A 15,885-nucleotide genomic window follows, 5' to 3' on the forward strand; every position below is an offset into this window, starting at 1 on the left:
TTTCACCATCGCTACGCCGAAAGGAAAAACCATAGCAACCCCCGGGCCGGCTTTCCGGTCGGTTGTCAACGGCAACGGCTGTAGACGGTATACGACGCCACCCGTTTCAATCAACGGTTGGCACTTTGGCGTGCATTCACTCGCCGGGCACCGATTGCAGCGAAACGCGTTGGAGCGGAAAATCCGAGAGCTCTCGTTTGTGGGTTTTTTTTTTGTGCTGGAAAGTAAAGAAAGATTGGGACACTTTTCGTGCACGGTTGGTTGTTCTGGAAGCACAGCACCTTGCGGTGGTTGACACACAAAGAAAAAGGTTCTACACTTGATGCCGCTAGTTGCCCGGTAAGGAACCCGACAGGAACGGAAAACAATACAGCATGGATCCGGTGCTACTCGAGCGCGAACGCGTTCTGTTCCGGCTGAACGAGGAAATAAACGCCAAGTCACGGGGCCTGTTCGAGCTGAACGAGAACGTCAGCTGGATGACAACGAAGCGCCGGTTGCGCCACGGCCTGAAGAAGCTGGACAATGTGGCGGCGGCGACGGTGGTCGTCGGGCCGGGCGATGAGTCGTCCTCTTCCGAGCTGGGCGCTTCGATCGATACGACCGATAAGGAAAGTGGAATCGGTGGTGGAAGTGTGGGCGGCAGTGGCGGTGGCAGTGCTGCTGCCGGTGCTTCGGACGAGGACCCAGAATGTGAGGAACGCTCTTCGGCCGTCATCTTTGCGGTGGTGCGCGATGGGGAGAAGGATACGTACGGTGGAGGTGTCCAGGAACCGGCCAGCACGTTGACGACCCTCACCGAGATTCGGTGCGACGCAATACAGGAAGAGCGCACGAGGGCCAATAACAGTAACACCACTACCACCAACCAGCAGCTGCAGCTGGTGAAGGTCACGACCGTTTCGGTGGAGCGCAAGGTAAGCAATGGCCAGCGGGGCAGTGGTAGCGGTGGTGGTGGTGTAGGCGGTGGCCCCGGTCCGGGTGGTGGAATGCTGATCGCAAGCAAATCGGTGACATCGGCCGGGACGGCGGCTCGCAATCTCAGCAAAAACATGGCCGACGTCGTACCGAAGGTGCTGGAGAAGAAGAACATCAGCTCGGAGGGACTGATCAAGTAGGTTTGGGGGGAAGGCTGTTTGTACGACTAACGGAGCTGACGATTGGTCGTGTGTTTGTGTGTGTAGGTTTCTCAAGTCCAAAGTCGCCATCCTTCAGACCGAGCTGGAAGCGAGCCAGAAGCAGAACGAGGCGAATGTCAAGGATCTTAATTTGGCGCTCGATCGGTTGAAGCAGCTCGAGGCGGTGAAGGAACAGCTGCTGACGAAGAATGGGGCGCTCGAGCGCACGGTCAAGAAGTACGAGGAGCGCAACGTGGAGCTGGACAAACTGCTAAAGGTGCGTTGCGTTCGAGCGAAGGCGAGAGGGTTGTGTGAAGTCTTTTGACTCACAATTTCAAACGCCGGATGATTGATGCTTCCAGGAAAAGGACGCCCAGCTGAACGTCTCGGCGAAGGAGCTGTACGGTGCGCGGTCCGAGATACGCAACCTTGCCAACCACAACCAAACGCAGGACCGGCGGCTGCTCAAGGCGCAGGAGGAGGTCGAAAGTTTGCGCATCAAGCTGAGCATTGCGAACGACTCGGAAAAGGTATCGGTTTGTTACGTCTGTTGACGGAAAGGCTTCTTCTCGGGTTGTGCTCTGTCTGTTTGCCTGTCGGTTGTAGCAAGTGGGTAAGAAAATTGGGAAACTTTGGGCCTCCCCCCTTTTCATCCCGTTTCTGAACGCTGTGTTACAGATGATCAAGTGGGGAATTTTGGAGAAGATGCGCTTAAAGATATTTGCGGAGTATGGAGTGCTTCGAGAGCTCACAGCTTGAGACGATATTTACGATATTCTGTCCGCCATAAAGATGGAGCTTTCGATGGAACTCCAACGATGCTAAATATTACCTGTATTCATTCACAGACACAGAGAGCTGGCTTTTTGGACTTTGGAGCAGTGCTTGAGATCACGCACAGAATTGAAATATGAATATTTTTAGCATGTAAATTTTGCCTCTTTTGCTCTGCCGAGGCGTATAAGACCTACGCGATCATGCCGGGTTTTAAGCAGGGTTACTTGTCTTATTTGTTTGACGGATTGTCCGGATTGGAAACGAAATATGGTCAGCATTGTGTATCTATGACACGACAAAACCAACGCAAGAATCTTTAGTAATAGGAGTTTCATGAGTGTTTTTGCATAATTTCGAATTCGTCAACCACTAATTGACTGGTTTCTAGCGAAAACACTTGCTCAAAGTGTTTGAAATCAGGATAAAAGTGGTTCAAATATATTTAAATTGAAACCCGTATCAAAATGTCAAACAACTTCTTGATAAATCATGGCAGTTCTCAATTCGACTTAAAAAAAACCCTGTAAGTTTTTTTAATTGATTTAGTTGCAAAATATTATTAGTACTTTGACAGATGTTAGTACAATATCTGACGTAAGGAGTAATGCCGGGATTGATTCAAAATTAATTTAAAAAAAAATCAGCAATGTAATCATAAATGATAAATTCAATTCAAGTCATCTTCTCTTCCACGTGGTACAGAAATATGACAAAATTATGAAGGACTTAAATTTGTTATAAAGGACGTTGTGTAAAGCTTAATTGAATGAAATACATTTCTGAAGTAATAATCCTTCGTACCCCAAACTTGTGAAACTTTTACTTCAGTTCACAAAGTATATTTAAGGATTTATTTTAAGCATATAGAGTTGCTATCAGAGTTCAAGGTTTATACTTGAAAAAATAGCTTGAAGTTACTAATCTGCTCTTACATAATGCTCACTTTGGCAAACTTGTATGCACTTCTCTTATAAAATGCTTATCACAAACTCATAGAAGCTGTTAAAAATGACTCTCAAGCTACTTAAAACGTTATTAAAACAAAATTCCTAAGTTACATACACACCACAGTTACAAAACAATGTTACTTATACTTACCATACCCTTCTTTCCCGTTCTGCAGGAAACACGGGACGCCGCCCGACAGGAACGGCTCACATACGAGAAGCAGATTCGGCAACTGCGCAAACAGCGCACCGAGGTGCTGGCCGACTACAAGAAGCTCCTGCTAAGCGTGGACCAGCTGAAGAAGCAACAGTTCAACCAGGAACAGTCGAAGCAGATGAACGATTTCGAGCAGGACTATCTGCGGCATCTGGACGGGGCGGCAACATCACCACCACCACCACCGAGGTCGGTAGTGCAGTAGGGCCCCGTTGAGTGCAGCGGTTGAGCTTCGATAATAAAGTAACCCTAGCATAGATTCCTCTCTTATGCCTTCGTACAAGTCACCCGTTCACGCCCTTTTAATCGGTCATCACGCTTTTAAGACATCGCAAATGGTGGGGGAGCAGAGAAAGGGGAGGCTTTTTTCCGATTAGTCATTCCACGACCGGAACGACAATTCGCACAAAGACCCAGGCCAGGAGAGCGATGCACGTTTGCATTCCAATGCCTCGAGGCAGCTTGTCGATTTGGGGTGGACGGGCTTTAGGAGGGGTGCAATGGAGACAACTGGAAGGCAGGTATGTGTGTTCTTCCTGTATCGAATCAATGCAACAAATCGCTTGCATATGCACGAAGGCACTGTACGCCCGTTCCTGGAAAATGGCCAATAAAGGCCGTAAAGGGGTTGTTGGGCGAGTAACGAAAATGCTGCAAAAATATGCTCAAACGAACAGTGTCGGAGGCCGTGTCGCTCCACCAAAAAGCCCCGTCTTTGTTGCACATTCTCGCGAAAGGGTGTCTGGAGGTTTGTTTTTTTTTCTTTCTTTTGCATCGAAGCCTTTGTCTTCAGGGTGCACAAACTGCATTTCCCCATCGTTCGCTCGTGCTGTTGGGGTGCTTTTTTTCTCTCTCTCTTGTGCACTTTTCGGCTCCTATCCGTGTGTTGGTGTGTGTGTGAGTGTTGCAATTTCTCGATTGCAACCGGTTCTGCTCGTTTCTGAACGCACACAACGGTGCGCTCCCCATAGCGCCATATTGGATGGCGAGATGCACATGTTTGCGTTGCATTGGTTGCAATAGGTAATGGCGCTCGAAGGGTGAAAAAAGGCAGCCCTCAAACACCAACAAATCAACGTGCCATGCGCGTGGGCTGCCGGGCGATAGGTGCAAAGAGGGAGGGGGGAGTGCGATTAGGGGACGCGGGATTTTCAAATGACCATTTCACAGTGAGCCGTGCTCTGGGCGGGATGTGACCCATTTCGCTGGCGGACAGGGAAATGAGGACACACTTTTACTTCTGTGCCGATTATGCTCGATGCTGGCCGATGTTTGGATGGCGGGCCGGGTTAACATGATTTGTTAACTGTATCTGCGCTTTGTTTACCTTTTGGTTTTGCCGTGCCGTGTCTGAGGAGCAGGAAGTCCTAAACGCGTTGTTTGCACACTCGCGTCTCGATCGAACGAAAGTAAACGGGAGAAAAAGCTTCCTAATTACTAGGCCGACCGAATTAAGGTCACTTTTGTTTTTGTGTTTTTCGATTTCTTTTACTCAAGTGGAAGATTCCATTCAAGGTGCAGCCTCGATACAGACGGAGATGCAGGAGATTCCTTCGGTACGGCACTCATTAGGTGCTCGGGATGCGCCTAATGATGTGTGATGAACGTTTTGCTACCAATTACTTGCACTGGCCACCCCAGAAGCAGTTCAGTATTCAGATCAATGTCGTAAAAAATGAGGCTACAATTGATTTCGAAAAAAAAAAAAATCCGAGTGGCCATTTAAATGTGTCCAATTAAAGAGTTACAGGGCAACATGTTGCCATCGCACGTGAAACGGCCCTTTGTTTGTAAGGTTTGTGAATTCAATTCAAAAAAAGCCTACATAATTTATGGCAATTTAAGTGGAGTTTTTGTGCAAGAATTTCTATCCCGTTCCATGTGCCGTTTAAAAATAATTTCAACTTATTATTAGCTCATCGCCATCAAACCCAATCGTTGCGCTGCACTCATGTACCTTGGGGTGAGAAAATTAGAATCTGATTAACGAAAATTTCTTGTGTAACGACTCTTACTTGCTGCAGGCAAAAGCAAACCCCGGGCACAAAAGAACTGTTTTCTACCATAAAAAGTGAGAAAAACGCCACACTCCCGAACTCACCCCTAACTGCTTTTGACCTAGAAAATGTTCTAATTAAATTATTCTTGCTTAACGGACGCAATTTTTGGGGAGCGCATGGTGGCCGAAAACCGCCACAACGCATTCAATTAAGCCCACTATGCGCCTCACACCAATACCATAGCACCACGAGTGATGGTGCGTTTGGCTCGCATACACATCGCCCCATTCAACACATTCCTGCACACAAACGGTGCGCGCGTGCATTCGTACGGTTGCGCTCGCGCTGGGCTGGCAACATCATCAACCCCTTGCGCCACTAATACCACTACGTGCTGCGAGGGGTTTATGAAATGCACACACAGAGCGAACGGTCCGTCCGGTTCCGATGGGTGTGTGTGTGGAAAAGGGAGCGATGCTGTTCCGCTGAAAGAAAGAAAAGGAGAGAGAGAGGGAGAGAGAGATCGAGCAGCATGAGTTTGCTGGTGCAAGCATGATCACAAAACCCCCTAGAGATTTGATTTCAAATATAACAAAAATAAAACAATCCCTTTTTATCGTTATCTCAAGATGATGAATTATGTGACAGAATTCAATTTTTTGAAAATAATGTTATAATTTCTGCGCAGAACAACTTTAAGTCTGGTTTTACGTGAAAAAATTGTTAAAATTATCTATGATCAATGGCTGATGAACTTGAATCCTTAAGTATTTTTTATTATAAAAAATACTTATGAATCCGGGCCAAGACAGATCACAAAGTTAATATATTTAAACCTTTTTTGGTAAACGATAATACAGGAGCTATCAAATACAGTATTTTCCAGGAGTTCCCATAGCTGTGAGACACTTAATTAACTCTTGCTTACTTGAAATGAACTTAGCTTAACTGGAATTAGACTCTACAGTACCTTTGTTGGACAAATCCATGTTTACTAAGGAATTTATAAGGATCCTATTCAAAAAAGGATGCCATGAGTCCAATTTCCATCAAATGAAGTACACTTTCCATAAGAAAGAGTAAAGGAAATGTCACACAACTTCTTCGAGAACTTCTTTTGTTAGAATAAACCGGATAAATTCTTACTTGCATAGCGTTGAAATGTGTGCTCAATGTATTTATAACGAACTTAAGTCACCTGATACCTTGTTAATGTCTTGTTTTATGAGGTTTCATCACTTAATGTTTTTTCTCTTCTCGAATTCAGTGTTTGAGGACATGTTTATTAATGGTAAAATGTGAATAAAATAAAACGTAATTGCAATATCGTAGAGGAACTGAATAACTGAATGCCAGAGAGACATTGAAGGTGTTGCCTATGCAACAATTCAAAGCATAACGGTCTTCGCACAGTTGTCATGATTATGGTCATGATCCTTTGTGGTTATTGGTGACTATGATCGAGTCAAAAGTCAAATTACCCAGATATTACTGTATAATTGTATAAAAATATAACGTTTATATAGCATATATAGCAATACAATCATCAATTAACATGAACTTAAGCATTGAACGAATGTCAAATTAAATGACCACTATGTCCTTTCATAAGATCAAACAGTGTGAAAACTATTTTATTCCTTTTGTATATTATTAACAACTACACTCGTTTACTGGTAAACCTACATTTTATCTTATTTTTCAAATCAATATCAAATTAATGTCACCTGACAACTTTCAATTACAATACTTTTTTCACCCAACATCACGGCAGCCGTGCCTAAGAACGATACCTGAGCAACATTTTCAAGGTATTCCGGTCTGCGGTCGCGTTGAAGTCTCCCGATCGAGCGCAGCCCGCTTATTCGTTTCGTAGCTTCGTAGCGGTACAGAGTGTGTAAGTCGATCTGCGTGTTGTTGTTTTCTCTGTGTGCTTTTCTACGCGATCCTCGATCTCAGCACTATGTGTGTGTTCTCGTTTCAACATTTTCCAGCTTTCAGTGGCTAAGTGAACGAACCTCCCGCCGGGTGGGGATCTGCTACTTTTGAGTTTTGCACCAAAGATTTTCAGGTGTTTTTTTTTTTTCTTACGAAGAAGTGGTTCTTTTTGCTGCCCGAAAAAAAACCATAAATTAGCTTGACTGTTGTGCCCGCCCCGGGGGAGGATTGCTTCTTTCACAGTGCAGTGTTTAAAACTTTACCCTTTACCACTGGCCAGCAAGTGTCTCGATCAAGTTTTGGCGTGTTTCTAAAATTAATTCCCAATTTCGTCACCCGCTGGTTTGGGCGCGTTTTCTCATAAAACACAACTTCCCCAACATATGGCGGGCAAGAATATGTGAATCGAGCCGCGTAAGGTTGCTGCGTCCGTTTGGTCGTACAAGTTCTGCCGCGTGTGGTTGCGTGTTTTGTTTGCCTTTCTACCCTTCGCCTCCCGGACGGCCTTTTTGTCCGGTGCGCTGACAAAGATCGTGTTCGCGATAGGCTGCCCGTTGTCGTGTTTGCCTTGGTGCTGTCGCACACCCTACAGTTTTGTTCGTACAGTGCGTGTACAGTTCTTTATCTCTGTCTCTCTTTGTCCCTCTCTTGGGGTTGTTGATATCTCAGCCTATCTCAGCAGTGTCTGGGGGCGATAAATTCTTCACGTCTACGTTATTTTCAGAGTGGCACATGATCATTTCTCATCATTTAATATTTGTCTTCACATTTATTTTTCGGGTTCTCTTTCGCCTGTGTGCACAAAAAATAAAGCAGTAAGAGCAAAAGCAAACGGAAATGCAAGTGTAAGGTGTGTGTGCGTGCAGTGTGAGTGAGGTGCTCATCTCTCCTCTGTGCTCTGTTCTGTGTTGTGTTGCAAGCTGCAGTGCTTCGAATGGTTGGTGCAGTGGAATAAGCATAGCGAATAAGCAAAGTGCATCACACAGATAAGAAGCAAACGAGTGTGTGTGTGTTTTGGCCGGTGTGTGTGTGCGTTTTTCCTTTGTATGTTTGTCTGGTGGGAGACGTAAAAGGAGCCGACAAGAGCCGAAGGGGTGGTGCTGGTGGAACGTACACCCCGAAAACAGGATTTCCCTCGAGTCGCCGTGTCCTCGAGCAACGGCCCTTGCGTTCATCAAAGTCCGGAGCCGCCCAGCAGCGCAAGGCGCAAGGCGAAAAACCCCCGTCACGAAAGAAAAGCGCAAGCAGCGGTTCAGGGCTCCCTCTCATCGATCACCGGTTCGGTTCGGTTGGATTTGGTGCGACAAGCGAAGGCAACAAGCGTTGCATAACCTCGACAAAGTGGAAAGTAAGTATCGTTTTTGTAAGTGAGCTGCGCAGCTTGCGGCACTCACAAAGCCGCTGTCCAGATGATGGCCGATGGTGGTGACCGGTTATCTGGTAGACTAACTGGCAGAAGAAAAAGAAAAAAACGGGAAAGTCATCCGATCAATCAGGGTTGTGTTTTTCCTTTCCAAACTTTTACACACTCTGCTTAATCCTTGCGCTTTTAATGTGTTCGAAACATGGAGGAATTATTGCACGAAAGCAGCTTTAAAATGGTTCGTTGTCCTTCGTGCAGGAAATCGTAACGTGTATTGGAACATTTCTTATTTGGATATTGAGGTTAGTAGTATGACTAGGCGGTTGAGTTGCATTTTCTGAGTCACGATCGATGAATGAAAACTCAAGGATCAATCGTTTATTTCACAAAATGTCTTGTTTAATGATGGACAATATTTTTATGTTCCATTGACTGCTATATTGTCAATAAAAGTGAAGTGAAACAACTATTACTTAGATGCAACTCTTCCAAAATGCAATTTTCATCATGTTTTTTGAAGTACGTAGATATTGATGGAAGTATTGACTTTTATCGCATTTGCCAAATATTTACCTCTTTCTCTTTTATAAAATGAACAATTTATACAAATTTTATGGGGAAGAATACAGATAAGTTAACCCATGGTAAAATAGCGTCTGCAATTGCAACTGAATTTCGAACATTTGGCTGTGTCAAGTAATCTTGAGTAATCCAAATTGAGTAATATTGAATGAGTGTAATGTATTTCACCGTTACATCTGACTAAAGGAAAATTAAATAAAAAAAAAAAACCTTTAAAACTTCAAATAACACAAGAAACATTAAACACAGTTTACAATTAATGCAAAGAAACTGAAATGATTTCTGAGTGTTATTTTTATTGATTTGCCTTAGTAAAAACTCTTTAAACTATAATTACTCAAGAACATTTTAGGTTGTTTCCTTAATCAATACTTAAGGTGATTATTTCCACTGACGTCGCGGAAATTGACATTGAAAGATCCTGTTCAATGTTCAAACTGAAACACAAATAGCATTGCCATAGCCAACCGTATTAAAAAAACAACCCCAAAGGATGTTTCTGATCGACAGCACACGAAATCACAAACCTAGCCAACTGTGTTAAATATAGCCTCCCAACTGATTATCACTGGCAAGGCCGAATGCTTTTCAGTTTGAACCTAATATTTTAACAGTTTTACCTTGATCGATGCCAATGCTCTCGCGTGTACAAGTTTCCCGTCACGGTCGTTAATAATTCAAAACCCTCCCTGCCCGAAACGTACTCATCCCGGATATGATCGCGTGGACATGAGCTGGCGTTGATTTTCGGGTGTTGAGAGGTTTGTGTTTTTTTTTTTGGTTTTGTTTTTGCATACCATCCTTCTCCAATCATTCCCGCAAATCTTCACTCGACATGATCAACACGATCGGGGATGAGACCCGCGATAGATTTGAGGATGATCTCAGTTCGCCCGCAGGGATGACCCATGCCGTCACCTGGCCGACCAGCTTTCCGGAAGCGATCATTTATAGGGATGATTCGGTGCTTTTCGCGAACCACAGTCACGACTTTTGATTTGCCAGTAACGATTCGGCAACAGGATGTTATTCCTGCATGGCAAAGGAGTAATAAGCAATTCAGCAGTGTGAAAAAATCGATCATCTTCAACACGTTGGTGTGTCGATAGTTTTTTGTTTTGTTTGTTTCTTCGTTCCCTTTGATCGTAACGGCAAATGTGACGATTTGGTGGGAGTTTTTCTGCCAATTTTCCCAACACCAACACACACATACACACACATGCAAACAAATCTAGCACTCGGCGGCGTGCATCGGGATCACTTTCCTCGCTCTACTTAACCTTTTCCCCGTTAGGTGCGGGGAACCAACCAATTGGTGGCGTGGAAAAAACGGCACCACAAGTTCCTCCGATGCGTGCCGAAGAATGCATACGTGTGTGTGTGTGTGTGTGTGTGTGTTTCCGCAGGAATATTATATCGTTATCGTTCGAGCTCGATTGAGGGTGGGAAGGAACACAAAGCATATCGGGGTTATGCAATGGGAAATTAAGCATAACTGTGCATGAGGGCGCTGGTTAAAGGGGTTGCACAAAGTAAGGTAACCTTCTTTTTTTGCCGAGCTGCTATCAACACATACGGCGAGCAAAACACCCATTCAAACGGCTTTACGGTTCCCATGAACTTTTTTTTTAATTCTACACTGCACATCACATGGCAGGCAAAAGTTCCCTTCCGAAAGGGTGATCGAGCAGTGCAAGTGCCCCCGACCCCGAGGGCAAGGTCGAAGGGGGCACTAGTTTTATGAAAATTGGATACCATAAAGTCTAAGCACCTGAGCCGTGTCGGAGATGAAATAGCAAAGTCGTGAAGATCATCTAGCTGTGGCTTCGAAGGGGGGGAAGAACACGTTAAATTTGCGTGCACGAATTAATAATAAAAAGTAGGGAAAACATTAACAGCACACCTCACCAGCTCGGTGGCCTTAATGGTGTAATTCTTTTGTGTGCTGGGTGTACACTCCTCTTCGGTGGGTGTTTTGTGAGTCACCATGTTTGATAGATCGCTTCAGAAAAATCTAATTTACTCTGCTACACATCACTCAAGAACGTCATCCTTCTGGGGCGGCAAAAAGCACTTAAATAAATCGATCAAAAAAAACCCACACGTACACAGCCAAGAATTCTTCCCTTAAAACGGTTTACCTACTCAACATCGGTGGCGAGTAAGTAAACTAAAACAACCCTCTCCCCGCTGCCGTGACACGTTACGTTGTCGCCGATTAACCTTCAACTTCTCACGGACTTCGCCTATCCGCGATCGCATGATGTCATGCGTTCGTAATACACGCTACAACCTCCAGCTTTAGGTAGAGGTACCCGCACCAAAGACGCGTCTCTGTGTGTGTGCGTCCGTATGTGCCTTTACTAGGCGCGTGTGGAGGCGTATGGCAAAGCTCACGTGCACCCACGCCACTCAGCCTCAGCTGACTTCCGTCACGGCGATGGAACAAACACGGAGCGCTGCATTTAATAAAGCGCAACGTGGCCACTTCTGACTGTGCCCGGGGGGGCCTCTGGTCTGTGACCTCCGTCGCCCCGCTCGCTCGCTCGCTCACCACATGTTCCACATGGCAGTGGGTGGCTGTGGGTGAGAGTAGGTGTAAGCCAAAGCATTCTACGTTCGGGGCGCACTGCTACACGCAACGCACTTCGCAATTACTTCTTCATTTGCACAGACAAACACACCCGCCTCGGAGATGGATGGATGTTGATTGCGTTAATTTCATTACACAGTCGGAAACCAAACCTCCTCCCCATTGGCAGCACCTTACACTACCTCCTCCAGTGTGAGTGTGAAATAAATTGCAAATGCCGGCGCAGCGCCTGTCGGAGGCCTTCCGAACGAACCCGCACTGACGGATTAATTCGCACTAAAACCAATAGAGAAGAAGGGGAGAGGGGCAGTTTTGAATGAGAATGAATATTTAGAGTAGGTCTTGAGCGAAAAGATGCTGTACACGCTAGTGGCAAGCGCAAGCATAATGTTCACACGCCGACATTGATTTTGGCAATGAGGCTGCACAGTACATTCGTTACCCGCCGGCTGGAGTGTTTTGCATGCCGTTTGTAATTTCATTGAAAGCTTTTAAACACAGCAAAATGAACCTATCTGGGCTGTTAAGTTCATTAAATAAAAAGGGTAAAACACACTAAATTACTCGAAGAAGAGTTGCTCGGATTGAGAGGAATGGAGGAGAGGTGCTGCTAAGAAAAATGTTTTAATTGAATTGCGCAAATATGTAGTCTTAAGAAGCAAAATGTGGTTCAAAGTATTCTTACTTCAGCAGGCAAAATAGTACGAAGTTCAATATGGTAAAAATCATTGAAATTTGGAACACTTCAAAGTTATTTGCGGTACTCTTGTTTTGCATTGATTTTTTAAAATTATGATTGAATTTATTTTTTTTAAACAAAACATGTACAATTGGATCTTTAAGGTTCTGTTTTGTAAAATCCCTTTCATAGTATTGCATTATTTGTTCGTTTTTTTGCGACAAAACCATCAGGTTCGTCGCTTTCTTGATTTAAGTCTTTAGTTTCTGATTCATTTTCTGATCCAAGACTTAACATCATCGATTCAACCAACGATTTGGCACACATTTTATGACTCTACCTTTCTAAACTAACCCTCCAAATTGTAAAAGAAATCAGCACACTGGCACACGCATGCTCGGGCCAATCCATTTATAAAAAAACACCACACCAGAAGAAACTGCACGCGTGCTTCGGGGGGAGGAAAAGCTTCGACCCCAAAAACCCATCACACAACACCAACATCAGTGTAGTTTGTAGTGTGTACGGGGAAAGGGAAGCAATGGAAAAAGAAACACACACACACACACGCATGCATGCGCCCAGCGATCGACGCTGGAGTCAAGAATCCGTTACATTGGCGTACGCCGAGGTCATTGAAAGCAAACGTACTTTTCGTATGGGGTTTCTTGGCTTCTCTCGCGAGCGGAGGTTTTTTTTTGTTGCTGTTGTTGTACGCATACGCATTAGATGACCCATGCGAGCTGCTCACACACACACACACACACATAGTTGTGAGCATTGTTGCGTAGCAGCAGAAAGGGTAGTCAGCAGGGCAAATGGAAAATAAATTGAAATCCGATTTCCCAATCGAATCGATGGTTGGTGGATGCTAGTGTGCCGCCCGCCTCCCTGTGGTAGTTAGTACCGCTACGTATTTTTATTAAGTGAATGATTGGTGAAAAAAGAAGCTTTCACCAGCTGCGTACGGTGCTGCGTTGCTTGGTGAAGGTGGAGCGTAAAACATTCTTTCATTCTTTCCCAAAAAGTATAAACAACCGCCTTGAGCGGAGACCTTGGGAATGCAGCAGGCGTGTGCTGTAGAAGCGCTCGAGCCGTAGCATAAGGTGCGATAATACCGATCAAGTACGTATTATGTGTGTGTTTGTGTGTGTGTTTTGGGAAAAGCAACAAGTTTATTGCACTCTTACGGGATTTAATAACTGCCAATGGGGAGTGAAAGAGGTTTTAAAACACGCACCTGGTACGGCTGACGGTAGACGAAAGACTTCAATGCCGCGAGAAGACAGTATTGCCTTTAGAATAAAATTAATTCTACCCCAACAAACTACGATTTGATTGTGTGAAAGAACTCATCAGCAAACGATCGGCAAACGAGGACAAAGCAATTTACGAATCAACTCGAAAAACCTTCCTCACCCACACCTCGAACGATTGATCAAATCAAACCGATCGGTGACTTTCATCCCCGCTCCGAATCACGATACGGAGCCACTTCTTCAATGGAGCTCACGTTTCGCGGTTAATTATTGCTTCCTCCTTTCCATCCTCTCTGAACCCCAGCTAGCGTCACTTCTACCACCGCGATTGACGGGTACGATAAAACGATGAGCTTTTTGTTAATCTCAACTGTGGCTCATCCTCACCAACGCGGTATCGTAGCATCGCTTCCATTCGTCCAGAGAAGGTCGAACTTTATAGCTCTACTCGACACAGTCCGCTCTCCATCTATCTGCCAGCCTGTTGTCCCGAACGTTAAGCAGGAAGGGCTAAAAATGGGTCAGCACAAATTAAAGATAAACCCCAACTGCCGGGAGTGCTGGTCGGGAGATGAGCAGCACGAATGAGGCCTTTGTCTAACGCATTCGACCCGAAAGGGTGCGCTCGGTCACGACTAATCGGACCGTTCATACGCGCACACCGCAGCGTGCAAATCAAAGCAGCGGCCCTATCGCCCAGCCGATTATTAATGGTCGCGAGGCAGAGCTGTAGCTGTTGGTTGGTTGGCCCGTCCGCCCGCCCGGTTGGCGTCAATCGAGCAGAAGGGCGACCAACCTTCTGCTTCTGCTTAAATGGTAGCCCCCCGAGCGCTCATTAGACTAACCAAGCCGGTGTGGCCCAGTTATTGCGGCAACGCTTTTACTCCAGCCCGGAGAGTGTTGCGAATGCTGTAAATTTAACAAATTATAGTTTTGTACCGCGACGCGCTCTGACTTGCATACGTTGGAAGCGCACCGAGCCGCGCAATGGGCAGTTGAAATGGAATCGAAACCAGCAATTTATTCTTTGGTGCTCGCGCGGATCAGCCACACGACCATTGCATTATAGCTTCCCTGTTTTGGGACGTTTAATGCCGGCCCCGAAACGGCCAACATCCGGTGGCCTGGGTCGAATGAATGAGATTTGTAGGGCAGGCACGCGGCGCAAATTCTTACCGATCACAACAATTTGGCAAACATTTAAATTTTTAATGAATCGCTTCGGCGTCCGGCTGGAAATGGGAGCAAAAGGAGGAGCGATGTATCGGGAGCGACAACAAAAAATCAATTAGAATAAAGGCAGCAGCTGCGCTAGCGAAAAAGCAACATAATTATATGCGTTCTAATCTAGGATTAAATGCTTTCTGCGGGGTCTCACCGCACTATCAATCGCGCGTGTTAGAAGCAGAGTGAAAGAACAATCATTCTTCTTCTATGTGCCTACATATCTACCATCCAAACCCCGGGCGTGACACAATTCTTATCGGGTCCGGCTGGCTAGTCTAACGGGCTGCATATCAATTAATTACCGGTGCTGCACACAGTTTCAGTCAGCATTTCCTATCGACTTTGGCTGACCGTAGCCGTAGTAAACGAACATTCTATGCAAATGCTTGTCCCTTTGGAGAGTTTTGGATCGTTTGGGTTTGTTTTACGATGCGCACGGTGGAAACCGTGCTCGTTGCTTTAACGATGAAGTTGTCGGCCATCTTTGAGCCGTGGAAGAATGTGTACGGCACATGCCGATAAGGCTTGTTTTAATCAGAAGTTATGTTGGGGGGAGAACGTTGAAGGTGAGTAATGTTATTGGAACGATTTGTAGGAATTAACGGTTGGTGATTTATTTCATTTCGATAAGGCGTTTAAGTGGAAGAACTTTGGTTCTGTGATACAGTTCCATTTCTTCAAGCTCTAATTAGTAGTTGATTAACAGAGAATCTGAAGACGTAGAGCTGTTTTTGACACGGTCAATAGCATAATAATGCCTAAATATATGTATTTAACGATGCATATTCTTTAAACGATTAGTATTTAACTGAATCAGGATTGACTGTTATTTATTTGATGAATTTTAACCAACTGTATTGAGTCATTCCCAATAATTGAAGATTTATTTTGTTGGTAATCCTGTTCAATTTGTTATAAGAATACCAACTGGTTTCGAATAAAGCAATAAACTAGACATTTAAGCAGCTTTGTTGATTGAAGAATGTCTCTTTTTATGTAGTGATTGAAAAACACTCGTGACAGAATACAACAAAATAATACTTCAACTAAATGTTAGGAATTTCAAGCTACAAATTGTGCAGAATATGTTGCAAAAGAATCATTTGCTTAACAAAATTCATACTCATCTTCAATAATCAACACCTTATCCGTTCCGAAAAAATGCAATAAACTCTCTCATCCCCA

The 15,885-nt window shown here is 44.8% G+C and overlaps 2 protein-coding genes across 4 annotated transcripts in view; both read left to right on the forward strand.

The window, feature by feature from the left end:
- The first annotated feature begins 80 nt into the window (after window positions 1–80).
- LOC120897677 lies at window positions 81–3,339 on the forward strand. The gene is made up of 4 exons (XM_040302704.1): window positions 81–1,114; window positions 1,185–1,395; window positions 1,481–1,648; window positions 3,019–3,339. Exons 1-4 carry the CDS (start codon window positions 375–377, stop codon window positions 3,262–3,264), a joined length of 1,365 nt encoding a protein of 454 aa, XP_040158638.1. The 5' UTR covers window positions 81–374; the 3' UTR covers window positions 3,265–3,339.
- A 3,552-nt stretch (window positions 3,340–6,891) lies between these two features.
- LOC120893879 overlaps window positions 6,892–15,885 on the forward strand; it is a 41,161-nt gene continuing 32,167 nt past the window's right edge. Inside the window, exons 1-2 of one of the 3 annotated variants that reach the window (XM_040296061.1) lie at window positions 6,892–6,956; window positions 7,814–8,345. The gene's annotated coding sequence lies outside the window, so the exon portion shown is untranslated. Of the gene's footprint in view, window positions 7,025–7,810; window positions 8,346–15,885 lie in introns of all 3 variants that reach the window. The other 2 variants (XM_040296063.1, XM_040296062.1) reach the window with 2 other exon arrangements.

The sequence above is a fragment of the Anopheles arabiensis genome, chromosome 2 (genome assembly GCF_016920715.1).
Source record: "Anopheles arabiensis isolate DONGOLA chromosome 2, AaraD3, whole genome shotgun sequence".
NCBI lineage: Eukaryota > Metazoa > Arthropoda > Insecta > Diptera > Culicidae > Anopheles > Anopheles arabiensis.

Coding starts and splice junctions, on each gene's coding strand:
- LOC120897677 (XM_040302704.1), top strand. CDS start 375: ATGGATCCGGTGCTACTCGAGCGCGAACGCGTTCTGTTCCGGCTGAAC. Junction 1,115..1,184: donor AGCTCGGAGGGACTGATCAA/GTAGGTTTGGGG, acceptor TTGTGTGTGTAG/GTTTCTCAAGTCCAAAGTCG. Junction 1,396..1,480: donor AGCTGGACAAACTGCTAAAG/GTGCGTTGCGTT, acceptor TGATGCTTCCAG/GAAAAGGACGCCCAGCTGAA.